Here is a 26829-nt window from a genome sequence, read left to right as displayed (position 1 = left end):
GTATATCATTCATTGTTTTGCACCAGTGAGTGCAGTAATATACAAAAGCATGCAAAATCGTTTATGGTACAGAAAGATTCTGTAACGTCACTCCTCAAGTAACTGGCGAACATTCAAACCACTCTTATTTTTCTAGGAAGACAATTCCTGAGATGCAAAGTTGAGTTGTATGTTGGCATTTTCAAAGACACTGTACTTCAATGAAGCATACAGAAACAACTTGGTAGGGACATAACAAAAGAGGAGCAAAATACTATCTAATACAGATACTCAGAGGCAAGAAATGATCATGGGGTTAAATTACAGTAAGCTGTGGGCTTTTTTATTTTGTTGAAAAGTACATCTTTTACTGGATTCAACATAGTAATAAGATGAAAAGAGGTCCACTGGCAAGGGAGGAAAAAAAGCAAAAGTTTGGAAATACTTGACACAACTAAAATAAATGACAGCTTTTTCAACATCCCATAGGCAGGCTGTAGTAGACAACGTTTTCCCATATCCATAGAGAAAGTAAAGTCTTTGACTGATGTAAGTCAGTTTAGCACAAATACTGGTCTGTCTAGTTAAAACTTGCACTACTTGTTTTTTTTAATAGATAATATAGGTAATATCTAGCTTTCACTCCAAACCCATGCTTTAACACTCAGAATTTATCCATATTTAATTACAATTTTATCACACTTCTCTAATCAAATAAATTTACTTTGTCCTCCAAGCAATCACCTCAGTATTCCAGTATGTAAAAAATACTTTCATTATGTTTATTATAAAAATATAAATGTTTCCACTACAAATCATTTTACATTAGTAAGAGGCCATCTACAATTGCACAATATATAATCTAAATGAGTAAGTAATGCTTTGAAATACAAGTTAAAGTAAATACATTTTGCCAATCAAATCACATCTATACATTGCTTATTGAATGCTAAGTAACAGCACAAAACTAGATATGTTAACAGAAATAAATAAAATGGAAACTATATTTAAAGATACAAAACCAATAGTATGGCATGTCATTTCATGAGTAGTTGCATTTTGCTTGATGACAATAACCGATGCAAGTCCTGTACAGAAGATGGCCACACGAATTCTAGTATCGCTACTCCACAATGAAGAATTGTACACTGCTATGTATACATATGTACACGGGGACAGGAGTATAGGATGCTTGCAACAGAGGCCACTTACAGTACAAATCAACTTTTGACAGGGAGAGAAAACTAAATGTATTTTAAAACTCTCTACTCCTAATAGCAAAGAAAAGCAAAATTGAGTTTCTTTTTTCCCAAGCATCAGTGAGATTTAATCTTTTATGCTGAGCATGCTCAAATGGTGGGCAAGGAACATGACATGATACTAAGAGAAAATTGAGGGTGGTTGGTGCAAAGTTTCCAGTCATCATCTAAAACTCTAAGAACTGGTTCTGTGTTTCCAAACGCATTTCACAGATGTCTTCCCCCCACCCCAGCCCCCTCGTTCCCACTCTCCAACGGCAGAATGAAGCTGAAGAGAAACGTCACGAGGAATACATTATAAAAAGCTGTCCCCACACAGACAATGTCTGCAAATGGATTTTGGTGACTTAAATTCACTAACAATGTCTGATTTAGAGCAATCTCAAACTGAAGAAAAGAAAGATTCCGAATGAACCAAGCAATGGAAAATACAGCTTTTATATTCAGCATGCTGCATTTCACAATAGATTGTGGCAGATAAGGAAAAGTGTTCTTTACAACTTAAGTGCTTTATTTTAATTTTCTTCCATCTTTCATTTTTTATTTCAACTTACTTTAAAACCCATTCATTTTTCTTTCAGAAAATATTACTAATTATTATCCTGTGAGTGTGTTTCAAATCCAGTCCTTTACAGCATGCTCACTGCCAGCACTCATTAAAAAGTCTCTAATTCTGCTTCTATTTAGCGATGTGTGATAAACGTTGTGTCTCTACATTTTTTTATAAGTCCTGGACCCATGAAGAACAATTTAAAAGCTGATTCAGCCACACAAATCCAAGGAACTGACTCTTCCCTTACTTACGTGTCCTATGCTACAAGGAGCTTCAAAAACGAGACCAATACAAGAAAGAAAGAAAGCCCGACTAGTTACCTGCTTTTGCATGCCCAGCGAAAGGCGGCGTGCCGTATAGTCATCTGCCTTCCACACAGCCTTGGACTTTTAGGGACTCGTTGTTATTCATCAGAATCAAGTTTAGATTCCAGCATGGCAAGTTGGGAATCGGAGTGGCTTCCATTAGCGCCCAAAGCTTGACGCCTGCGTGCCTGGCATCACATCTAGACCATTAAGAAGCTCGCCTGTACGTAGCACAGGAAGTGCCTCACACTGATTTAAACCACTCATTTTCACAGCAAAGAGTTCTGTCTGCTCAGAACTGGGACTGATGTGCTCCAGAGCAACAGCTTAAGAGTTTGCTATTGGGAAGATGCTGAAGATGGGGGAAGGCTCTCAAATCCCACCTTCCAGGCTCCTTTTTCCACTAGGAAACGTGAACGCTCTCCTAAAGATAGGCCCCTTTCCACTTTCTTTCAACAAACAGGTGCCTAAGGAACCTGTGCCAAAACCTCAAGTGCCCTACGGAATGGCAGCGCCTGGACAGAGGCCTTCTAGCTCAGACTTATGTAAAATTACATACCAAAGCCCTGTTTCACAGCTTAACTCATCCTTTTAAACAATCTACTTAGCCTTGGCTGCAGGTCACCATCCCAGCGTAACTACCAGCGACTGCCCACACGGTAGTACACTTCCCAGTTCCTGAGCAGAGCCTGCCAGATGGAAGCCAGAAATGGACCACTCCCCAATGAACTCAAAAAGCATCCTCAGTTAATGCAGGATGCAACCCTGACTTTTTTATGTTTGCTAGGCAAATCCCCCTGAGAATAGGGGGTTCTTATTTGGACAGGAAAGCAGGTCTTTGGGAAGTAAATGAGATGTATGTGCTTGACCGGGGCAGATACTGATGTAGAGATCGATAATGCAGACAACTCTGCCAAAACTCAAGCCCAGGTTAAAATACCACTCACAGCAAATGGAAGGAATCTCAAGTCCAGATACTTTGTTTAGTGTCAGAGCTGGAAAAAAGATCATCTTTCTTTCCTTCTGTATTTCATAGACGAAGTTATGAGTATAAAATAATCTAGTAATTAACCCTCAGACAATTTCTCAGGTTGAACCAATGAAGTTTTGATAATATTTGGCACTTGGCAATAATACAGCCAGGTTAAGGTATTTAAGCATAAATATAAACAATAATGGAAAAAAAAACCCAAAGGAAATAAATAAGTCTTTAAAAAATTAAGACTTGTTTCTATTTAAATGAACACAATTAGGGAAGCTAACATAATGGCAAAAATCTTTTGTCAACTAACTCAAAGTCACTACAAACTTTATTTCTGTGTTCCTTTCTGAAGTTGAAATAGCATGTTACAATGACATTATAGTAAATATGGCCAGACAGGTTGTGAGGTATAGTCCTCTATTTTCCTTGCTTTTAAAGAAATAAAATACCTGTTACAGATCTCTTCTGTATAAAAATACTGCAAGTCTTTCTTTCTTCGCGTTTGCTGTATAGGTCAAATACACAGCTTTTATGTCCATGGGTTTTTGTGTTATTCAGTCACTTAATATTCAAATGGCTCTAGGTTTTAGTATCACTGGTTTTTACTTGGAAGGATTTTTTACATATTTTTTTCTTTTGACATTTACTATCTGCATTAACAGTCAGTCAAGAGCACCCACCCTTTAGGATTAACAGATAGAAAACAAGTTCGCTCCTACTTTTAAGGCATTTATACTCAATATTTGAGTGTCTTAGTGGGTTTGAAATTTCAACCATTATGTTTCCAAAGCTGTTGCAAAGAACTCCTTTAAATTCTGCCGTTTATCAGCCATCACTTTTGCCCTGTTGACGCAACTTTTCTCCTTTTTTCTCTCCTGAGCAACATCATTTTGGTACCTTACACAGGAACAGGGCTGTTCTTTGTGTGAGTTTCTAGAGCTTTGATACTGCTGACAATCTTCTTTTGAGGCCCCACAACTGTAACGCCAACTTTCTTCACGTCACTGGAAAAAAGAGAAGATGCATCGGGTGAGTGAGCATACTATCTCTGTGTTTTCTAGCGCTGATGAGAGCAAACAGCAATCAACTTGCTCATCTTATATTGCTGCACTGGAACAGCCTCCAGGTACAGTGATATTGCTGAAACACAAGCCCTTGTATGAAAAATACTGAGAGCCATTGTATGAAAACAGCAGGCGGCCGCAAAAGAGTAAAAACTCATTTAGCCTTGTTGTGTTGGCTTACCTAGAAGAAAAGACAATGAAACAGTGTTCTCCGGTGATACATGCACTGAGATTTAGGGGCAAGGGGCTCACTTCTCGGCCAGCTGTGATCTTGAGCCTCTCTAACATCTCCATCCCCCTATCAGCCTGATCGCTTTTCCTGAGCAGTGCTGACATCTCGTTATTATGTGCTGAGCCCTCTGAATGGTTGTCTTCACTCTGATATCAGCATTAACGGCTACATGGCCAAGCTTCCAGCGTCTACCCTGTTTTTCACCTCTCATTTCTCCAGGCTGCCCAGTCTCTTTGTTCCTTGTGCAACACAGAAGTGGTTTAACACTTGTGAAGGGCCAATTAACCAGTGGCTCACAGGAAATTGGGCATTCCTAGAGGATTTCTGCACTGTCCCCAAAGGGTAATTGTTATAAAAAGCCATTAGCAGCCTTTTAATAGTTGCAATAATACACTAATTAATGGCATTGATGTGTTTAATTGTCGGTACTGCAGCTGCTGCTTACTTCTTCACAACTTGTCATGTATCCAGCTAGCCCAACAGGGAATCAAGATTTCCTTTGGCAGTAAGTTCATAACTGTACTTGATGCCTTTTCAGGTGCAGAGAGAACATTACCCTACTCTTCCATATCACAAAAACAAGAAGGATTGCATTTAAATGTCATAAACTTGCAAGTTGTAAACTTCCAAGTTTAGCAAGTTTAAGTGTCAAAACTGGAGGCAGGAGGGAGTTCAGCCCCTGAATAATTTATTAGCATGTAAGAGAAAAGCAGCTACAAAGAGCCTGCTCTGTCTCACCTGGTTTGACGGAATGTGGGATGGTCAATAAAAGAAAAGATCGGCACATGTGCCAGCTGTGGGGAAACCCCCATATAAAAGGCAGAATACAAAGAATCAAGAGAGAAACTCCTAAACTGTGAGTGGAAAGAAAGTGATGCTGGTGTACCAGATAATGCACAGTGCTACTGTATCAGAAGAAACTGGGAATTTTGTTGTCATCAGTGACAAAACCTATGGGACTGTGGCCTTCACGGAGTCACGAGAGCATCTAAGTTTCCTGCAAGTGTATTGCAACTACAACAATAATTTACATGTGTCTCTTTCAGTGTAGGAATATTTTAGTTAAAGCTGGAAACTCCGTATAAAAACACTACTCTTATGCTTATGTTTAAACTTGTACCTCCAGCCACAACCAATGATGAAGACCTGTAGTCAATTCAAACTTACTCTGTAGAAATCTTGGCTATTGTATCACAGGTACTGTACTCCACGCCTGTGAAAATGTCTTTGCACTGCCCTGTCCGAAAACCGTTGAGCCAATCACCTGTTGTGCGGAAGGCTGAAATGTCAATGTTACTTTGGTCCAGGAGAAGATTTGATGGCCTGAAATAAAACAGAATATGATGAAAATTAGGGAGCAGGGATACATATGGATTTATTTTGTGTCTAAACTTAGCACTGGCATTGGCAGGAGCTTCCAGGCGAGCTGTGGCTTTTCTGTTTATCTATGGAAGTTATCTGCTGCTGAGGCCACCACATGTACTCACACTGGCAGCTCTGTGCTGTGTAATCATCCTGCTTATGAGCACCAGCTTCTCATGCCCATGTGTAAATCACTGAAGCATCACCAATTCATGACGTGTATTGTTAACTTACAATTTGATGTGTGAAGCATTAGCAAAGACAAGCCTAATTTAGATTATATTTATGTGATTCACCTAGTCCCAAACAACACACAAACGATGCACACTCTAGACTCCAAGGTGAGCACGTTGGTAGAATTTACACATATTAAATTTTCAGAGTATTGCAGCCCACTGACAAATCCTAAATGCCTCTACTAAGTTAGAAGCACAGATAATAAGACACTAGTGCCTTTAAAAAATTTATATCAAGTCTAAAAATCAAGTGTTAATTTGAGATAAACGTAACTGCCCAAGACTTGCATTCTGCAGTGCATAGAGGCAGAAATGAGGAAAATTGTTATTAAATACACTAAACCAAATGTAAAAATTAAAATGTAAAATTAATGCTCACTTTAAGACTGAACCTTCCATAAGGTTATCATACAAAAAATTTAGAAGTGAGACCTGAATCATCTCCTGCCTTTGAAATTAACTTGGTGCTTGTGAAGGATGCTGAACTGACATGATTTGCATCCAAGTTCTCTACTTAGAAAACAATGAAGAAACCGGTAAGAAACAAACAAAACCGACACAATGAATCAAACAAAACATATATCCATGCTTCTTTGCCCATTTAAACCTTTCTTCATCTGCTTAAGTCTACCTATAAGCTGTTGAGAAAAAATTATCCCTCTCAAAATAATGATTAAATGTATAATGTTTTTTATGCAGAAGGAATATATTGCAGCTGACCTTGCATATTGCAAACAGCAAAAATGGCTCTTCCCATATTGATCCAGAAATTAATTTCCGTCTGCTGTGAATACTCTTGTTTTCAAGGTCTTGTGAAGCATACTGTAACTTCTTATTTGATAGCGTCAAGACTAAAAATAAATGCCAGCCCTTCCCCATGATGTCACTAGAGTCAGGCTCTAGCACACCTCAATTTAGCCTTCTAGAAATACCACAAATAGGCCCAGCTAGTTTTCTGAACTATTGCTGCAGTCCATAGAAAGACACATGCATTTCCAGGCAGGGTTTTTTTCCTCTCTGAAACAGGTCTTCCAGGCAAACAGCTTGGAGGAGACACCCAGCTCTCAGAGAGGCGAGTGAACCTGTTCTCAGCTGTTCCTCCTCACTGACTTGCTATCTTATTTTAAGAGGTGTGAGAAGCCCCTGAATAGCAATAGGATCAGTAATTTCTTTCTACTGACAAGACATCTTACTAATTCTAGTGTCTCAGTGCTAATTAGTACAATAATGACTTCCTCGACTAGTCAGATCTTATTAGAGACATCAACTCTATTTCTGTATTTTTCCCTCCACTGACAAACATATGTCCATACCGGACAGCTTTTTAGCCCCCATTCAGAAACATATGTACTCCATTTTAAGTAAAGTACCTTATGGGTGTCTGCCTCAGGCTTAAAGCTAAGTATGCGCTTAGCTGTGCTATTATGATGGTGCTGCTCATGAGCACAGGAGACTGGACTAGGGGATGTTCAAAGCAGACTGTAAAGTTGCAGTGATAACTATTTTCTGCCCCATAATTCTTTTTCCCTGTGGCTCTAGTGAAACATCACCTGCACAGGAGTCTGACTACTACAGCTGAATCCATCTGAAGTGACTTTTGTCACCAGAAAGAAGTGAAAATGAGAGGTGGTTAGACTAACACCGAAATGTAAAGGCAGTGCTCACGCAGTGTAACAGGTAGGTGACAGCTACTGGTACTGGAGAACTGATCTGAACTGTAAAACATTCTCTTCACCCCAAACCCAAGGCATCTCTGAGCATTGGAAAAAACATAAATGGGGGAGGTTGTAAAGGCACCAAAGAGAACAAAGTATTAAAATACCAGTGAATTTAATCTCATAAACAGCCTAGAAAATCCAAACAAATCTTCTCAATCCCAACACAAGTCTTTATGAAGTTTCATCAAGACTGGCAGCATTACAATAGCAGACCCTTGCAGTACATCTGACTTGCACTGGAATCAGGAAATACCACACCAGTTACACCGAGACTTTTACCCTTTACCTTTGAAGAAAAGAACAATACAGCTTTGCGAAACAATAACATTTGATACCGGCTACATATCAGCACCTTTTACTTCTGATGTTTTGCCAATTGGTATCAATCAGCTGATTTCTTTCAGGTTCAGAAAAATTTTTTAGTATCTTCTTCCTTTCTGGGTTTGCAGGCCCTAATTAAAGAGCTCATTAGATGCTTGAAAATCGTAACTTCAAAACCACAAATGCACATACCACCACTGTAGATTCACCATCAATTTTCACCAAGTCTCAGAGCAGCGATGTCCCTGATGGGACACCTTTCGCCCGACTACCTTCCTTCCAGAGCCCAGCCAGGACAAGGAGCTGCTGCAAATGACTGTGATCACTTGCATGGACTACGGACCTTGCATCCTGGGAACAGCTGTAGATGGAAAGTGACGGAAGACACCAGAAACCTGCTCTGCCCCCAAAACACTAAAGAAGGGAAAGCACAGCATGGCCGCACTAACACAAAGACTTAGCTGAGGACAGAAGATGCAGCACACCAGGTTACTGTTCTCGTGCTAAAAGCAGATCTGAGGCACCTACATGATACACAGCTTTAAATGCCCTCCAGTTAAAGGCTCAGATTTGATCATCAGGCCCAAGATATTTTTATTCAGTAGCTGTACAGCCTGCATCTCACTGACTACTGTTTGTCCCATGAAGAGCCAATGCTTGTTATTTATAGTTTTCTGGGTATAGCATCTGGAATCCCAAGACATTTATTAAGAGTATTTATGAAGTGTTCTTAGCGATAAAGCTTGGAGGGGTTTTTTTTCCAGCCTAGTATGTCTTTTTAAGTTAAATCTAATAAAACAAGGCCTGACTCAAGAATCACTAATGAAAAAAAAAAGTATAAACAAGTTGAAATAGAACAGGTCTCTAGGATTAGGAATTAGAGTGGCCCAAAAGAGCTTTTATGTTTATGACTTGGATCAAAGTATCATCAGGACAAAAAATATGACCTAATTTTAATGCAAGTGACCTCAGAATAACCAGGACTGTAAAGTATCATTTTTCTCCTTGTAGGATTCCAAACAAAAATTAGTTACTTTCCTCCTCAGAGAGGACATCTGGACAGTTTATCAATGAACAGGAATTTGTCTCACTGTGAAGAGTCTGTGATGTCTCCTCACATGCACCAAGGGAAAGCTGGGCTTTCAGAGCATCTGCACACATCGGCAGTTTTTTTCCCCCTGACCCAGCCCCTAGACAGAAGGTCTGAACATGAAATTTATGGTCTGGGTGATGTGCGCCATGAGCTCACACTTTACTAGACAAATTAGACGGGTTGCAATCCGTGCAGCTGTAAACGACGTCCTGCAGGGTTCCACCTGATCTTTTACAGCTTTTCATAAATCAGTACCTACTAGCTTCAGAAGAGAGTCATTAAAAAGAAATCATGGAAATTACATGTTTGCTCAGGGGAAGTGAAATAGAACATTTCCCTTTGTCTTTTCTTCTCTCCCCTCCTTTTTTTGGAACTTTCTTTACTTTGTTGCTTTGACCAACGATATACCCCATCTTTTGACAGGCATGGAAAGACTTTCTATCCTGTTCATCCTGACTGTGTGTCCATCTACAGAGTTATATTTACTGACATGTGGTGCCTTGAAAAAAATCAGCAAGACTCAGGTTAGAGAGACAAATTTAACAGCGAGATGCCAGTTACAAAATGCCCTGTTGCTGAAAGCTTTCTCTGGCTGTGCCCATTACATTAACAGTTGGAATTAACCTTTGAGTCATTTGCAGTAGAGAGGAGAACTATAGTTTGTTATCATTAGCACAGCTTTTTGTCACAACACAGGGAAACTTTTGCTGCACCTTATAGTAATGACAAAGACCACAGAAAACGTCATTAGAACCCTTTACAGCATGAAAATCTCATCTCTGGTCAGCTGCTGCCTGGCGAGAAAGGGATACATTAACTTGTAAAATCCAGGATCCGAGACAAATAAAAGGAAAATGTCCTGCCACTTCTTCAGCATGAAGGGTGGGTGGTATTCTGCAAATACACAGAGGAGCTGTGCACACACAATCCTGGACTTTGTGTTGCAGGAGCCTCTCTCTTTCCATCCCTTCCTCCAAACAGCACAACCAACCTTTAGTTTTTAAATCTGGACTTCCCCTTCCACAGTCAGTTTCTTTTAAAGGGGAAAGCATTTAAAAAACATAAAGTCATTTCCTGTGGCAATTTTTAGGTAATTATAAGCTGATTTTGTAAAGTGAAATTGCTCCCTAGGAGGGAGCCAGGCCTAGTCTGAACACAAATCCTATGTGCTTTACGATTATGGCAAGCTGAAGCACAGAATTCAGGTCTAACAAGAAGGATATCTCCTATTTCAAGAGAAAAATAAACCGAAAAACAACAGCTGGCATAGAAAGCAAATTTTAGTTCTACCTTCTACAGCAAGCAGTATCATAAGTTTACATGGGTATCAACAGGAGACTAGTAAATAAGTGACATGCCGAGAAGTAGAGTCATTGTGTTTACATGATTATCCCTGGACCTTCAAGATAAGAATTTTTGGAGTTCCACCTCTTCATGCCCATTTTTAAGGTACTCTTAGCAAAAATTTATAACTTAGTCCCGAAAATACAATTCACCTCTTAGGGTGGCATATTTGCTTTTCTCAAGGGGCTTCATTCATAGCACAGTTGCACACTGTAAGAATAAGCAGGTTGTGACTACTCTCATTGAAGTCCAAAGAGAGCTGGAGAAATGAAGAGGGGTAAGACAAATAGCCAACGGGGAAAAGAATGCAGGTGAGGCTGATGGCCTGCTGCAAAATGATACAACTCTCTAAATGTCATCTTGGACTTCTTGTTTTCTAGCTCCGTGTTGCCTGTTGGCAAAAAAACTTACCACAGCTTCCTCCAGGATAATGAGCAAATAAAATTTCAACTGCCCCATAGGTCAGTCCTCCAGTCTTCCCTTCTACTTTAGCTGCCCCTCAGAACATGCTTTTCAAGGGGCTTATATCTTTTCAGCATCCTTGTGGGGTAATGAATCATACGCCTGGGTGTATCAATGCTCCACAATTTACTTTTTCCCACCACCAATCCACTGAAGGCAAAAAATACCAGCATGTTGCTGAAATGGTTTTCTTTTTCTTATAATACAGCTTAAGCTGTGCTTTTTAAACTGCAGAAGTAACATCACGCGGCCATTTCCTGGGATTCGTAGCTGGCCCAGAGACAGACCCTTAATGGCAACCAGTCATTACTGTTAGGACAGTCAAGAGGGAGAGAAAAATGCCTCAGAGAGCTCTTAAAATGCTTTTCTGGCTCTTTGCATCTACCATTTGCTGTGTATGACTTGCCCTTACATCTCACATTTGGCTGTGCTGTAAATTTCTAGGCTTTTGCTATAGCATTCGCAGCATCACGCAACGGCTCCATGCGGTTTCTTTTTCCAGCATTTCCAGCACAGAATTGCCATTAGCGCTAACGAGGGCTTCACGTTGTAAACCCGGCACATCGAGCTGAACAGCAGAACAAAATCCCTCGGAATCACAGTAAACAGCAAACGCTCACGATCAGGCCACCCGCTGATCTGGCTGCATTACTATTTAAATTATACAGTACCCAACTAGGTCTGCTGTGAATTCTTGTCTGAGTTTCACTAGCAGAGTCAAATTAGAGGTGCGAAACTGCAAATAGATGTTTTACTGTCTCTGTTAACGGTGAGCCCCAGCAACTTTTAACTTGGAAGGAACAATGGCTGATTCGTGTCTGCCTCAGGCACGGTATTAATGACTGCTGGAAAAGTCAGGTGAAAATAGGGCTTCTCTGTCTGTAGCATGCTAACTAACTGAAGTCCCTAAAACCCTCCTCAGTCTAACTCCTGGATTCCCCGCACAACCCAAACTATGATTAGACACCAAGGAGTATAATTTACTGTAATCTTCCATTTTTCTTTGTGATTTGTAGTTAAGTTTTTCTCCCTTCCATAAATTCACTATTTTATGCTTAACAGACTTCAGTTAGAGGGCTAGCATTGTAGGCTTGCATTACTTGAATTCTTTTAGAGCAAGCAGTCCATTTTAGGACGTGGATTATATTGTTGCTGGGTTTTGAACAAGGGTAAAAATTCACATGTAGGCTTGCATTACGCAGTATTTGGCCAAACCAGGACCCTGTTGTTAATGCCTGGACAACCACAAAGCGTAAGCCCTCTCTGAAACACTCCAAGTAAAACCCAAATCTCCTTCCTTCAGCCCTTCCAGCCTGGAAGTTCCTAACAGGGAGAAGCAAACAAGCAATATTGCAGCAGGTCAGCAATATATGTCAAGCATCTGAAGCCTCCTGACCTGAATGGCAAAAAAAAGGGAACTTTTCAACAAAATGTTCAGCCAACACAAATAGTTATTTCATTGCAAATACTATTGTAAAAACAGGGCTCGAATTATGCTGCATAATGGAGCAGCCTGCATTTTTTATTTGACCTGTTCACTGCTCCTATTGAGTTTAATTTTCACAAATATCCTACCAAGCTAGCATACTAGGGAGTTTCCACTGAATCATCAGATTTTAAGTAGAAACAAACTTTGAGAGAAGCAAACTTCTAATTTTAAATTGCAAATGATGCCTCTGGACATTCAAGAGCAAATATTACGCTTGACACCAGTGAGAGCACCACAGTGATGGACAACAAAGGACATGTTTAGCAGCAAACATTTGCAATCAACTGCTCACAAATAACAAGTCATTCAAAAACTGCTCAAGGAAATTACTCCAGTGAAAAATTCAAACAACACATCAAATTCAAGAAAATCAGGATTGGGTTGTAAACAACTTGCTAACACATGAAAGAATGTATGAGGAATTATTCATATGCATTTTCGAACACTTTTGTATTTTCATCAGGAAGAGTAACTGACCCTGACCACCCCTAAATTTCCTGGATTATATTAAAAGAATTTCAGCTATGCTTTTTCTGAAAATAAGTGGCTTTGTTGTTTTTCTAGCCTTAGCTATAACAATAGCAGTAGAACTCGTATTTTAAATGGACAACTAATAGCACATAAGAGAGATCTGAAACCAAATCTACATCCAACGCTGCCGTACAATCCAGAAATAATGCCTTTTTTTAAAAAAAAACAAACATAGTATCATGAATTACCAAAAAAAGATGTATTGTGGGGATTAAAGAAAAATCCACATAACTGTTCACAGATGAAATTTTTTTTTAAATTCTTTTATTCCCACAGTCAGGCATGCTGCTTCCTCATCACAGAATTGGAACTTGGAAATTAATGGAAGATATGGAATTTGTATAATAGCATGGATTATACAGTCTCAGGCCTTTGAGTGGATGTCCAAGGAGGCAACTACAAATTTTGTAAACTTCAGTTCCAGAGCCTTCAATAAAATCTTAAGAGGTTTTATCCATTTACCTTAATTGTCATTCGTAAACACAAAGAGTAAGTTCAAGCTGCATATTCATTATTTTAAATCAAGAATAGCTTGACTGAGCTTGATGAGGTACCTCATTCTAGAAAAAAGGAATTTGGGGTTAAATTTTATTTAAGTTCTATGCACAGAAAAGGTGCATAGTTAACATGCTTGATCATCTTCATTTTGAAATTAGCATAAAAATATTTTCAAATGTGTTTTTATATTGGTAAGCAGCATTATTTCTTCAAAAATCTGGTTTGGTTTCCTATTTTGAATCAGCTTTTCACTTTGTACATCTATTCAGAAATTCTGCATTTTGCAACACGTAACATTTATCATGTTACCTGGAGCAGACTAGTGGACTAAAATGAATACTTAAAATTACAAAATAAAACTTTGCTTCAGAAGCTTCTGTACTTAAGAACACAGAATTAGATTTTTAATTCTTTGACAGTATCTTAAACCCAAGGACTGACTGGAAAGCAGTTGGGCTGGCTGGTGCAACAAGTAGTGCTTGGAGAGCAGAAAGAGTCATCTACAAAGTCCAAGGCAGCCAGCCTTGTGTCCTGTCTCTGTTTATGAAATCAAATGGCTTCCCTGAAGCTTGCTGCCTTTGTTGAACATGCTCTGTCTTTTCCATGTATTTCATACTAAAAGTAGCTCCATGCCAGAAGAAACAGATGCTGAATCCTATTAATGACTGCTGGTTAGCCTGTAAGTAACACCTTCATCTTCAAAGATTTGGGGCAAACTTGCTAATTAATCCTCCTGTGAGGAAGGTAATTTAAATTTTCAGTGACTCAGAGAAGTTAGCTAAACAAAATAATAATTTTAAAAGTCCCAATAAGGCAGCTGCCTTTGAAATGGATGATGTTTTGACATTTTCTAAAATGAAATGAGGACCAACAGATTTTGCAAAACATTTGATACCTGCATTTCCAAATTGAAAATTCTTTCACAAATGTGTTTGAAACCATGCTACTGGCATCTTTTTAATAAGTGGGCAAAAATCATTGGATAATTTTACAGAACTACCCGTAAGCAGTAAGATGAGATAATGACTTTCCATGTTAGAAGTTTGGGCTAGATATGAACTGAGAATAAAGATACTGAATGATACACGTCCCATTAAAATCTCATCTGAGATCCTCCTCTCAATTTGCAATGCAAAATAAATAGCATTTTCTATAAAGACCCAAAACTAACAAAATTGTCAGCTGTTAACTCTGAGCAACTCATAAAATAATGATCTTTGTACAAGGAAGATGATGAGGTGTTTATTTTGTGCATTCGATATATGAGACAAATTCTTGCAATTCTTGCACTTAGATATAGCTATTAATACAGCTAGAAACAAACCAAAAAATGGTTACAGACCACTTACTAAAGCAATACCCTGAATTCTCAGGTGGCTTTCTCCCCTTGTTTGCAATGTAATTCTTTCCTTCTCTCCTAAATATATGCTTGCAGCATAAAGAAACAACAGCAGCAATACTTGACACCGACTTTCACTTTACCAAAAGGTTATATAGAAACAAAAGCAAATACAGAGCAGGTTGGTTTTTTTGTGTGGATTCCTTGTCAGTTTTGAAATCAGTCACAGACCTGGCAGAAATTCAAAACTTCTAAAACTCATGTGTTGGAATTAGAAACATTTTTCCATTTTTTTCAAATGCTTTTTCTTGGCAGAGGCTGTGGATTAACTCGGCTATTCCTGTTTTACAGCAGGTTCATGAAGACTAAGTGTCTTTAGTCATACCTATGTCACAGATATGAATATACACAGCAACTACAGGAAAACTTCCATAAGACTTGGCTTGCCTGAATCCCATATCACAAACCCTTATACCTCAAGGTCACACTATCCTCCAACAGCTTAATTCACGTCAGGACACAGAAATGCTTTAAATATATTTCTAATCTATCTAATCTATACCTTTCTAACACTATGTTTTAAATATATTTTTTTAAAAGGCTGTGTAAGAGTAACGTTCATATACATAAAATGATATTTGTAACTCTAGAAAACCATCATTAGATGTATATCTATAAAAGATCAGAATCAGAAATACAAATACAAAAAAAAAAATCAGAAATCTAAATAAGTGAGGAAAAAAACCCCAAAAAAACAGCAGGTAAAGAAAATGAAAGGTTATGAGTCCAATTAATTTTTTTAGTGTATACAAAGTAATTCCAGTTGCGTGACTCTTGGGTTACATTTTTTTCCCATGCAAACGAAACAACAGCTAATAAGCCCTTTCAGACCACAGCCTCACCAACTGGCTAGCAGGTGGGTGAAGTGATTCTGTCTCTCCCACTCAAGTTGAGAAAACTTTCCATCTGCTTTGTATCTGCATGAAGTGTTCACAAATGTGAAGTAATACACAGTGGACTAAAAAATAATAAGCTCAAGAAGAAAAATAATGAACTTGATCAAAACTGGAAGAACTATGAACTCACTTCCACCCTAAAGATATCCAAACAACCTAAGGACTCTATTATAAAAATGAACATCGTGCTCAGAAAACAGGAAAGAACAGCAAGACATAAATCAAATAAAAATATCATGAGGTTGTGCTTTAGAAAACTGCATGACTTGTACAACTTTTTGTGTACTGAGTTCTGTTCCTACAGCCCTTTACAGAGCTAAGTAACTCCAGGCAGCCTAAAGGACACAAAACACCCATGTGCCCATAACCAGTGCAGGTCTTGTTAGCAAGAGCTCAAGGTGGCCACCTGATGAAAAAAGTGAATTTTGACAGGTAAGAAAGAAATCAGCCATACTATGTACTTTACAAAGAATAGGAAAAGAATTTTCACGTGAATTTGAGATGAAACACAACACCAGGAAAGGTATTATGAAACGTTCGCTGTGCTGAGGTTACAAAACCTTTTTCTCAATGTAAGGTTCACAAGCACGTAGAACAGTCTGCGAAGAAATGATCAATAAGGATAAAAACATCCCCCTGGGTATCAAGAAATTACTAGATGCCATGGAGTGGCCAGCCAGAAGGGACAGAAAACTGAAAAGGAAATGGAGAATTGAAGGCTTTGACTCCTCTCCTATTTTCCTATGAGGTATTAGTGTAAAACGTGCCTGGGCTACGGCCTGGAATCAGACGTATAGTCAAGCACATCCTTCAGTTGAAGTCAGTTAACAGTAATGTACCAGAGGACAGGGATATCGTATGCACCTCCAGCAATGTGCTTTTAAATAGGATACAACAGCACTGTGACTATTTTAAACAAACATCAGCCCTAAAATCTGTAAGAAGAGATAGGCTTTGCATCTGCAACAGACATCGGCAGGTTAAACATTTTTCCTGACGAAGTATATTCTGAACACCTATGAGCATATGGTGGGCATAAAGTTTTAGCATTTTTCCAGTAGCATCACAGACATGGGTAAGAGAGAGCTGGGACCTCTATAATTTAGATTAATTGCTTATTACGGATATGAGGAGAGATGCTGCAGGAGTACTACAGCCTCAAATAACAACTGAAAGCAGCCATTTGAGCCGATGTAGTCCCCTGAGCCCTCAGGGATCAGTCGCAGAGAGCTTTACCTCTGCAGCGATGCCGGCCCCTCTCTGGCTGCTGACAGTACAAGGGTACTGGCAGGGATCTGAGTGCACGTCTCCTTGAGGAGCTGCCCTGACTCACCACCCTTTCGTATCAGTTACATATTTCTGCACTTAAGGCTACAGCAAGACCCAAACCCATTTTAAGTCTGCCTTCTCATTTTTTCTCTGTCAGTCTGTCAGAAAGCGATGCTGGACCTCCAGCACTCAGTCCCTGGCCAGCAGCACCACTGGCTGCAGGAGCACGTTACCTGCCAGCAGTGCCACTCTGCAGGGCACGAAGCAGGTGGGGAGCTGGCTGCAGCTTTTCAGCTAGGTTTGAGGTTTGAGATTAGTCAGTTTTGGCAATGGATACATGGGGGTGATCACGGATTTCCAAATCTGCATAGGACTGCTCAGCACCCCTCACATTGTCATACCTAAATCTTGGTTGTACTCAAGTTTAAGCCACCACCCGGACCCCATAGCACCCATCTGTCACCAGGGAGTGAGAAGCTGCAGAGAGGGAGAGACACTGCACTGCCTGGGAATGCAAAGGGTGCAAGGACATAGCAGCAGAAAGGTAATTGGGAAGGAGCGAATAAAAATCACCTTTGACATTCCCCTCCTCAGAAATATGCTCCATATCAAAGCCAAAGCAGCAGCCTGCCATGGGGAGCATTTTACAGAGAGCTCACCTAAAGCAGCTGTGAGAAGTCCCCTACCATGATAGCAGCCTCCTTCCTAACCCAGGCTGTCCCATGATCAGAGAGCATGGTGTCATGGTATGGATGTGTAGCCTCTGCTGCCTGCACCAGTAAAGCATATAATGGAGTAAGAGCAAAGAGAGCAAGAGAGAGACGGAGGAGAGGAATAGTGCACTGTGGTGCACTGTGGTGCTCTGTGCAGAATCCAGCAGGTGCAAACAGTACTCAGAATGAATTTGGTCTCCATTAGAGGATATCAGCTTTTACTGGCTATGAACAGGTAACTGGAAATAACGGTTCAACATTGTTTTCAGCTCTGCTGTGGTTCAACTCCCTAATTGGAAGGACAGTAAACAGGAACATTTTGCTTCTGTTTGGAATGCAAAATATGCAGCACTGGTTTCTGCAATCAAATCCCCAAACCAAAACATGACAGTCATGATTCCCAACTCCCCTATTCAGCAGATTGCTGCAGTATATCCCCACAAAATAATTATTTCCACCAATCAGTTGCCAAATAGGGGTGCAAGATGTTTAGAAGAAGCTTGACTGAGAAGGTAGTGTTTAAACAGTTGGGTTTTTTTCCAAAAAACTTTGGGGTGTTTTTTTTGTTTTCTGTTTCCTGGCAGGTAACAGATATAATTGCTTTTGTAAGTGTGTTGGTTTACTATGTGTTAAATGCTCACCAATTAAATTATTGAAACATAATTACTATGCAAGCAGTCTTCTCTCATTATCTATTTTTAGAAACAAAGCCCATTAGTATGGCTGCCTTCCTCCTCCCATCTCTGCTTTCTTTTTCACATCTCTGGAGTGGCAGAAGGAGGTAATTAGAATGGCCAGCCTCTAGCTCAGGATGCAACACAATGCCTCGGGCCAGCAAAAAGGAGGCAAGGTCCATGTCACCTGCACAGCAGGCTGCAGTATCAATGTGGTGCTTCTGACTGCCTTAGCTCCATTTCCCTTCTGTGCCTTCCCGTTCAATTGCTATGGTGAGAAGTGTGCCATGTTACAAGTAAAGGGCTGAAAGAAAAGTTTTGCTGTGTTCCTTTTTTTAAGCTTGCCTTGTGTCAGACTCTGATCTCTTGCCCACTGAAGCACCCTCCAAGACCTGGGTCTGAAGAAGCAGAGGAGCAGTGTGCATTTCTCCCTGACTCTGCCTGCTTTGTGGACAGAAGACTTTGCATTAGCATTCATGTTAAAAGTAAGTTTACATCTTTTACGTCACTGCAGTAAGAGTATGATATTTTGTGCATCATATAAACCAATTCACTTAAACTCTACTTAACCAAAGCTCTTCTTTCACCACATCCTCATTATGTCCTTAGGTGTCAACACACTCTTCAGTTACCCTCTCTCAATGAGATGACTCTTAATTCATCGTAGTGATGTTCCAGAGTGCGTTGAATAACCGGGATTATAAATGACTTTTTTTTAATGCAATTAGGAATATTGCACAGGTTGAAAATTAATTCCTAGTTAAGGCACTGATCTAACAAGGAATGTAAGTGCATTTCAGTTTGTGATTCCTACTGAAACCAAAAAGATTATTCATATGATTAAAGTTAAGGTGACTTGTCAGAGTAGAGCATAAGAGTGTAAGATATGTGTTTGGATCCAGTTAAGGAAGATACTTAGGAACATGGCTGTAACCTATGAAACACTAAGTGCTTAAAATACCACCTAAGGTCAGAAGGAAAAGGAAGATCACATGATGGCCAACTCTGCCGTCTGTGTTTTTCTCACAAACCCCTGCTCAATCTTACAATGGGTTTCATAACCCTAGCATAACAGCTTTTCGCAATTTGAATAAATAATAGCAAATCATTAATAAAAATAACAGTAATAATAATAATAATGATAACAACAACAACAACAACAACAACGGCGATAATAATAAAATCCTTCTCCCAAAGGGATAGTTAGGAAGATTTCTCTAGCTTTCAAGATTACAAAGAGCTGCAGTTGAAAGTTTAAGAAGTGGGTGAAGAAAAGTAAACAAATTCTAATTACGGAAGATGAAGAAATCAAAGACTTTTATTTATATGCAATGTAAGATCTAATATGTCACCTTGCCGCCGCATTGGTGATTATTTTCAGACTGCTGGGATTACGGATCAGTTTATCCAGGATGCTGACAATCTGCTCAAACTTGGGTCTGTTGTTTCTGTCTTTCTGCCAACAGTCCAGCATCAGCTGATACAAGGCAGCTGGGCAGTCCATAGGAGGTGGCAAGCGGTACCCTTCATCAACAGCCTTAATCACCTGCACAAGGATAAAAGTTTTTGAAAACTTAAAGGCACTTAACTTGTTTTTATCAGTTCTGTGAACCACATTAACATGGACATTCTGTGTTTAAACAAATGTGTTTATTCACTAATTGTCTTGTCATGCAATGCCGCTGGTTTATCTGCAAAGTAAACCAGGCAGTAAATTAGGCATACATAAAGGGGAGTTAAGATACAGCATATGACTTTGAGGAAGGTGAGAGTCTAGAAAGGATCTCCAAAACTCACACTTGATTGAACTAAATCCATAAACAATAGCTACAGTTAGTAAGGTGCTTGCTTAACTATGCCAAACTTCAAAAGGTCTTGAATATCTCTTGTCTGATCACCCTTAGCAACACATGCTTTCCACACTCTCTAGAGGACACTGCACTGGGCAGAAAACCAACCTATCCTCTCATGGGATATCCTGAACTGATAGATAGAAGGTCTTGTGGATGATCTCACAGGGCCAGAAAATATTTTTAAAACTTTGCACGAGGATAACGGTACACTTCCTACTGGGCAGTGCAGGCCCAATTCTTTTATCATTTGTCTAGATTGACAAAATTTGTCTAGATTATCTATCATTTTTCTAGATTGACAAAAAACGCCTAGAATTTACACTCTTATGAAGTTTTTTAATACAACACTTTCACTAGAGTATAAATACCTCTTGATCAGTCCTACTCCATCTATTGCACCATGAATAAAACCCCAATGTATTTTAAGGAGAAAATTATAAAGCCATATTCTGTTAATCTTTTTTTTTTAATGTGGATCACTTAATTCAAAAGCAGGACAAACTACTCCGAATCAGAACAGGGATAGGAAAACAGTCCATGGTTTAAGCAGCCATGAAGCAGAGGCACATAAATAGGTTAATCCTTCTGTTTCTGATTTTAATGTGATGTAATTAAAGGCATTCTACTAGTATATCAGCCTACATAATGATTCATTAATCTCCACAAACAATAGAAAAAATGTTCATGACTAATTAAAAGAAATATATAGTTTTTTGCAGAGACTTGTGATCCAGAGGTACTCATTTGAAAAGAAGTTTTCTTCTCTTTTTCCTTGTTTAACATAAAGTAGTATAGAAAATGTCTGACTACAACTATGCTACTGACTTTTTAATTTAGTGCTAGTAACAATATATACCAACCCCTTGGAAAATCCATTTGTGTTACTGACTGTACCTAAGAAAATTTGGTTCGTGAGTAACTCATGTGGAATAAATCTAGGATTAATAAGACAACAGAAAAAGAACAAAAACAGATATAATAAAAATCTTATTTGGGGAAATGTTATGCTGCTTAGAAAAATACTGGGAGAGATCCATTAATCATTTGGACTGCAGGCTTGGATAGTTTACTAATGTTGCAAAGAAGCCTGTATTGGAAGTCTTCTAATCAGATCACTCTACTTCTCTATTTTACCCATTGATTACTTCCAGAAGTATTTTGGTTTCTTTAAACTCTTGGTAGAAATGCTTTGCTTCTCTTTTTCACAAGCGCCAAGAACAATTTATTCTGTGCATTTGACATTTACAGAAAACTTCTACAGAATATTATACAAGTGGAACCAAAGGGGATCATCGGAAGTTTGGGAGGGTTTTCTAACAATAAGCTAAGGAATGTAAAAGGCAATGACCTCATTGCAGTGGAACTGTTTGAATCATCCTACAGAAAACCACCAGCATGATAAAATTCTCTAATATGTTCCTTCAGAGGTCCAAAATACCCTGCTACAAAGTTGTTGACTTTTTTTTTTAAGTTCATTAGAACTTCTACTTGACCAGGGAGATTTTGAGATTTTCATTTCTACATCTTATTCAATGTCAACATCAAAAACTCAGAGCCACCTGGTTTCATTATGCTTCGCTTCCTTTCACAGCTTGATCCTTTATTTGAGAACGTAACTCAGATAACAATATACTCACATCCTGGTTGGACATCTCCCAGTATGGTCTCTCTCCATAAGACATCACCTCCCAGAGAACAATCCCATAGCTCCAAGCGTCACTGGCTGATGTGAACTTCCGATACGCAATAGCTTCTGGTGATGTCCATCGGATAGGAATCTTGCCCCCCTAGAAGTGAAACAAAATAAAACAGTCCATTTGACTGTAATACAATGAATAACATTTTGCATGATTGATTATTTTATGTCTGAGATTCTCAATTATCATTCTATTGGTGTAAAACCCAGCGTAAGCTGGAAAATGCTATTACCATTTGTCATGAAAGCATCTTGTACACTATAGAGAGTAAAACACATTATAATGCAAAATCTACTGTAAGCATGTACATATATATATACATATATGCACACATACATATTTATGTGTAGCATAATATGCACAGATAATAATAAATGGTAAGTTAAGTATGGTTGATTTTCAGTTATAAAATGTTTGGAAACTCATAGGACAGTCAGACAGCATTAAGGGTGAAAAAGGTAGTATGAGGTCCTTGTTTGCATCCTAGATCCCTTTGCACAGCACGTGAGGGCTGGATGTGGCTATTTGTCAGGCATTTCAAGTGAATTCCCTGTTTCTGTGGAACCTGCATGGTTTCACCATGTTTTCATCCCATGTTTTCCAGGACATTCAAGGAAAATGAGGGGCCATGATGTTGGTCTCTTTTGCTAATGCCAACCCTCCAATTGCACAGGGCAGTGAGTGGGACCATATGGACAAATTTCCCATCCCAAAGCTGTCAGAGACAGTCACAGAAAGACAGATTCAGATGGGGTCATCTGTGCAGAGGGGAGAGGGCAAAAATGTCATCTGGGGAAGTGGTCTTAAACATTTTTTACAGTCACAAGAGAAGCAAGCCATCAATAAATGATGTAAACTTGAAAAGGATTAAAGCTACCATTACAATTAATATTGCAGTTAGGGGAACATCCCTCTCTGATTACGGCCACCACTTGGTGCCATAGGTCAAATGAGTAAAATGCACACAAGCAGCCTCAGGCTGAGTTTCTGCAAGATGAGAATTAGAGGAAAGAGACAATTTCCAATGGTTCCAGCTTTGGCACAGGTTTTTAAGACTGATTTGCAAGTCACACATGAGAAAACAAAGTTCTAAAAGATAGCAGTGCAAAACTTGCTAGTTAAGGTAATTTTGGAGTGAATATATTTGAATACAGAAAACTGTGAGAGTTTGAAGTTGTTTCCAGTTCCAGGGATGCACAACACGTACAGGGATATATTCTGAAGATTTCACACTAGACTAGCTATTTGAGGTACCTCTGCAACCCCCATTATACTACAGTCATACATCTATCCTCACAATAACCTTCGTGGGAAGGGATTGGTCTTATTTCCACTGAATAACCAGCAAGAAATAAAATGTAAAGATACTAATGCTCTGCCTACACTTCCATAAAGTGTACCTGCACTGAAGGTAGCCATACGCTCACCAGCTTTGGATTAACTAACTTGGATAACAATAGAAATCTGGACATTAGTGTTAATTGGAAACCTAAATACAGCCTAAATACACTGGAGCCTAAGCATCTGCAGTTTCATGGCAAGTATTGCGCAAATGAGATTAAATATAAGTAACACAGGCAGGCCTGCCTCAGGCTACAATTCAGACCTCTAAAATGTCACTAGATTTGTCTTAGAGGCTTGGCAAAGGTCAGAGAGGGAATCTATCTTGGTATACAAATTTTACAGTTCCCATCCTATTTAGCAGACTCCCTACCTTAAGCAAAAGACAAACCTACACTTCACACACAACCCTTAAAATTAGGTAAACACTGAATTTTGACAATACTTGTGGACCAACAAATAGAAATAAATAGCAGTATTTGAAACCACTGTTTCATCACGGAAGCCAGACTGGAGAGCCTGATGTCTCTCTCTTCAAAATCTATAAGATGATGTTCTTTATTCTCAAAAAGTACATTGTATTTTCTATTCACTGGAAGTTTATTCACAGTTCCCAGTGCTGCTCTGTAACAGTACTGAGAACACAAAAGTGATTATTTTTTTTCCTCATACTCTATTGATAAGCAATATTATACCCCCTTTACAAATGTCTAGGGTCCCTCAGGGAGGCCAAGACACAGCCAAGAAATGAGGAAAGCTCTCCTGTGTCCCAGTGTTTTCACAACAAATCCACTTACGCTTTTAGATGTGGGGATGATAAAGAAACCAATCCCGCCTTTCCAATGTTTTTTCTACGCATACTAGTAGAGTGAACTTTGATTTCCAATAAAGAATGTCAGTGCTGGGGGAAAGCCATATCCTAAATTTACACAAACCAACCCCCACCACCGCGAAGAGAAAGAGCTTCCTAATCAAACGTCTCCCGCTCGTCCCACAGGTTCAGAAGACGCCCGCAAAACCGTGCGGACTCGCAGCGCAGCGGCCAGGCCCGGGTGCCTGACTGCTGCCCGCCAGCACAGAGGAGCGGGCTGGGGGGGCCCGGGCTGGGGGTCCCAGGCTGGGGGGGGGGGCAGCCCTCCCAGCACAGACCTGCCGCCCACCTCAACTGCCAGGACGGAACTGCCCCCGCGCCACCCGAGGCGTGAACTGCAGAGGACTTCTACAGATCAACCCCGACCCTGCGGCCCGCGTCTGGAAATGAACGTGCAGCTTGTGGGGCGGCTGCAGCCCAGGCCTGAGGGGCCGCCAGCCAGCCCGCCCCGTGGCGGGTGGGGGCTTCCGAGCTCCATCCCCCTGCCAGAGCTCCCACAGGTCAGCGTGTCCAGCAAGGGACCAAGCCAGACCAACGCCGGTGTTCCGTTCGAGACGAAACATTTCCAATTCCTGGCCAGGAGGAGACGTAAAAGAGGGAACTATCGATCCTTGCGGCGGCTGATAGCTTCAGTAGATCCTGGTTGCTTCCTCGGTAGCACTGCCAGCCCAGGCAAGGCCCAAGCCACCTCTCACCTCTGCTGAGCCCTCCCCTTGTGCCCGGAGGCCTCGGCGCTGCTGGGAGAGAGACCTCCTGTGCCAACCGATCCGAGAGAGATCTCTGAGGCGTTGTCAGTGGGCTCGTGGAAACCTAGCCAGGCCCGGCCTCATTCTCCAGCAGTCGCTATGGCTACTTTTTGAATAGAGGGAGGGCAGAAGGTACACCTGCAGCGTGCCACATAGGAAAGCCCTCAAGGCAGGGAGTAGTTATGTTCTTCTCGCATCAGCGTAGTGGCTGGTTCTGTGAAACACAGAAGTATCATTTTGGCCTTTTCAGAATATTACTCTAAAAAATCGGAATTTCCATGGGTGACGTCAGGCGCACTTTCTAAATTTCATGTTAAGATACGAAAATGGAGCTCTTCTTGCAGAACCCTAGAGAAATAATTGCCAGACGTCACATGGAGAAATGTGCTCGTGGCTAGAACATGAGCACTTTAGGCAAGGGCAGGAAATATCGTATTTGATAGGAGGTCTTTAGCTTTATAATCTTATGGAAAAAGTCAGTTATACAATTGGAGAAACACATTTACACAAAATGACACTAATTAGTCTCTTAACATTTGGGAACTGCTTTATTGCAGGGTAAGGAAGATTATAAACTCAATAAAACAAAGTTCTTCTGGCTTTGTTTTAGTGAAGGTACGTCAACCCTAGATTCTGTTACAAGGAAACAAATTTCTTTGCTAAGTCTCAGCTGTAACTCTATACAAGCCTACAGATACACGTAGCATAACCATAAATGAGTGTGAAATAAGGAGAGCATTAAAATGTAGCTAAAAAAGAAATCAACTGCCACTGAATAGAGTGTAAAACTACAATTTTGCTATTCTGCTCCCTAATTTGTCATAAAAATGTCAATCTTTTCTTTGTGTTTAAAAGGGGACTTTGTTGACTTGTTTTTTTAATAATTTAAGAGCAAGAACAGCAAAAACCCAAAGTACTGGTAAATATTTTTTAGACAAATAAGCATTTTAGCACAAAAACAATTTCCCCCAAAGGATTATGCAACATTCACATTTTAGCAGATGTCCAAATATCAATATATACAGAAAATCTGAGAAGTCATTTCAAACCAAATGCATGGTTTTCTATTGCTATTAGCTTTGAAAATTATAAGGCTTGCTGTAATTCAAAAAGTCTACTTTGAAATTCCATGATCATTCAGCATTAGAAAATCCCTTTTCACTTCTCTCCACCATTTTTGAGAAATACAGATCTCATCTGAACACATATCACATATCTGCTTTGCCAGAAATCAGGATATTCTTTGCAATATCTTTTGCCAGGAACAAAAGATATCTTCCATAATTTACTTTTGCATAAATTAAAACAAACACTTGCTCCTAGACCACAGAGCTGGAGCTGGGAAAACTAAGCTCCCATGCTTGTTTCTTTACTCGTCTCTTGTTTTTTACCCCCTTTCCCCAGTCTCCTGATATTTAAAAGTGTATCATGATACCTGCTCTGTAAACTGCTGTGATGAAAGTGCTAAGAAATCCTACCTGTTGTTTTTTTTTTTTTTAAATTATGCACTGTATGTCCATTAGGCTTTCATGCAATTTAATCTTGTTTATCTGCTATCTCTGTTGTTTACCTTCCACTGGAAAATCTGAAATTCTAGTATTATTGGCTGGTATTACTGGGCTCCTACCCTTCAAAATTAGTACTATTGGGACTGGACATGTTAGACAAACTTGGTAAAATGAAAAATCATTATAGATATGCCTAGGAAAAAGGTTTGCCCAGATTTATTTGATACAGGCTTATAAAGAGAAATCTACGTGTGCATGCATCAATAGCTACTAGTAATATATTTACTGAATATTTTCTGAAGATAAATACAAGCTTTATACATTTTTGTCATGGTATCCCTTTAAGGGCATGCTCGTCATGAAGCCAAATAAGCTGCCTGGATTTGAGTAGAAGGAAAGCATTAGTATTAGAAATTGTAGGAGTTTGTTATTGC

The 26829-nt window shown here is 39.7% G+C and overlaps 1 protein-coding gene across 2 annotated transcripts in view; it reads right to left on the bottom strand.

Moving 5' to 3' along the window:
- Positions 1-300: 300 nt before the first annotated feature.
- EPHA3 (EPH receptor A3) overlaps positions 301-26829 on the bottom strand; it is a 236785-nt gene continuing 210256 nt past the window's right edge. For both annotated transcript variants that reach the window (XM_049824741.1, XM_049824742.1), the window contains exons 14-17: positions 21870-22019; positions 19732-19925; positions 5542-5697; positions 301-4082 (exon numbers count right to left, since the gene is read on the bottom strand). In XM_049824741.1, the coding sequence (XP_049680698.1) occupies positions 3977-4082; positions 5542-5697; positions 19732-19925; positions 21870-22019 (606 nt within the window). In that variant the 3' untranslated portion in view covers positions 301-3976. The remainder of the gene's footprint in view (positions 4083-5541; positions 5698-19731; positions 19926-21869; positions 22020-26829) is intronic.

The sequence above is a fragment of the Accipiter gentilis genome, chromosome 21 (genome assembly GCF_929443795.1).
Source record: "Accipiter gentilis chromosome 21, bAccGen1.1, whole genome shotgun sequence".
Classification (NCBI taxonomy): Eukaryota; Metazoa; Chordata; class Aves; order Accipitriformes; family Accipitridae; genus Astur; species Astur gentilis.
Note: the sequence above shows the minus strand (reverse complement) of the source record. Positions and strands in the feature narration are given on the sequence as shown.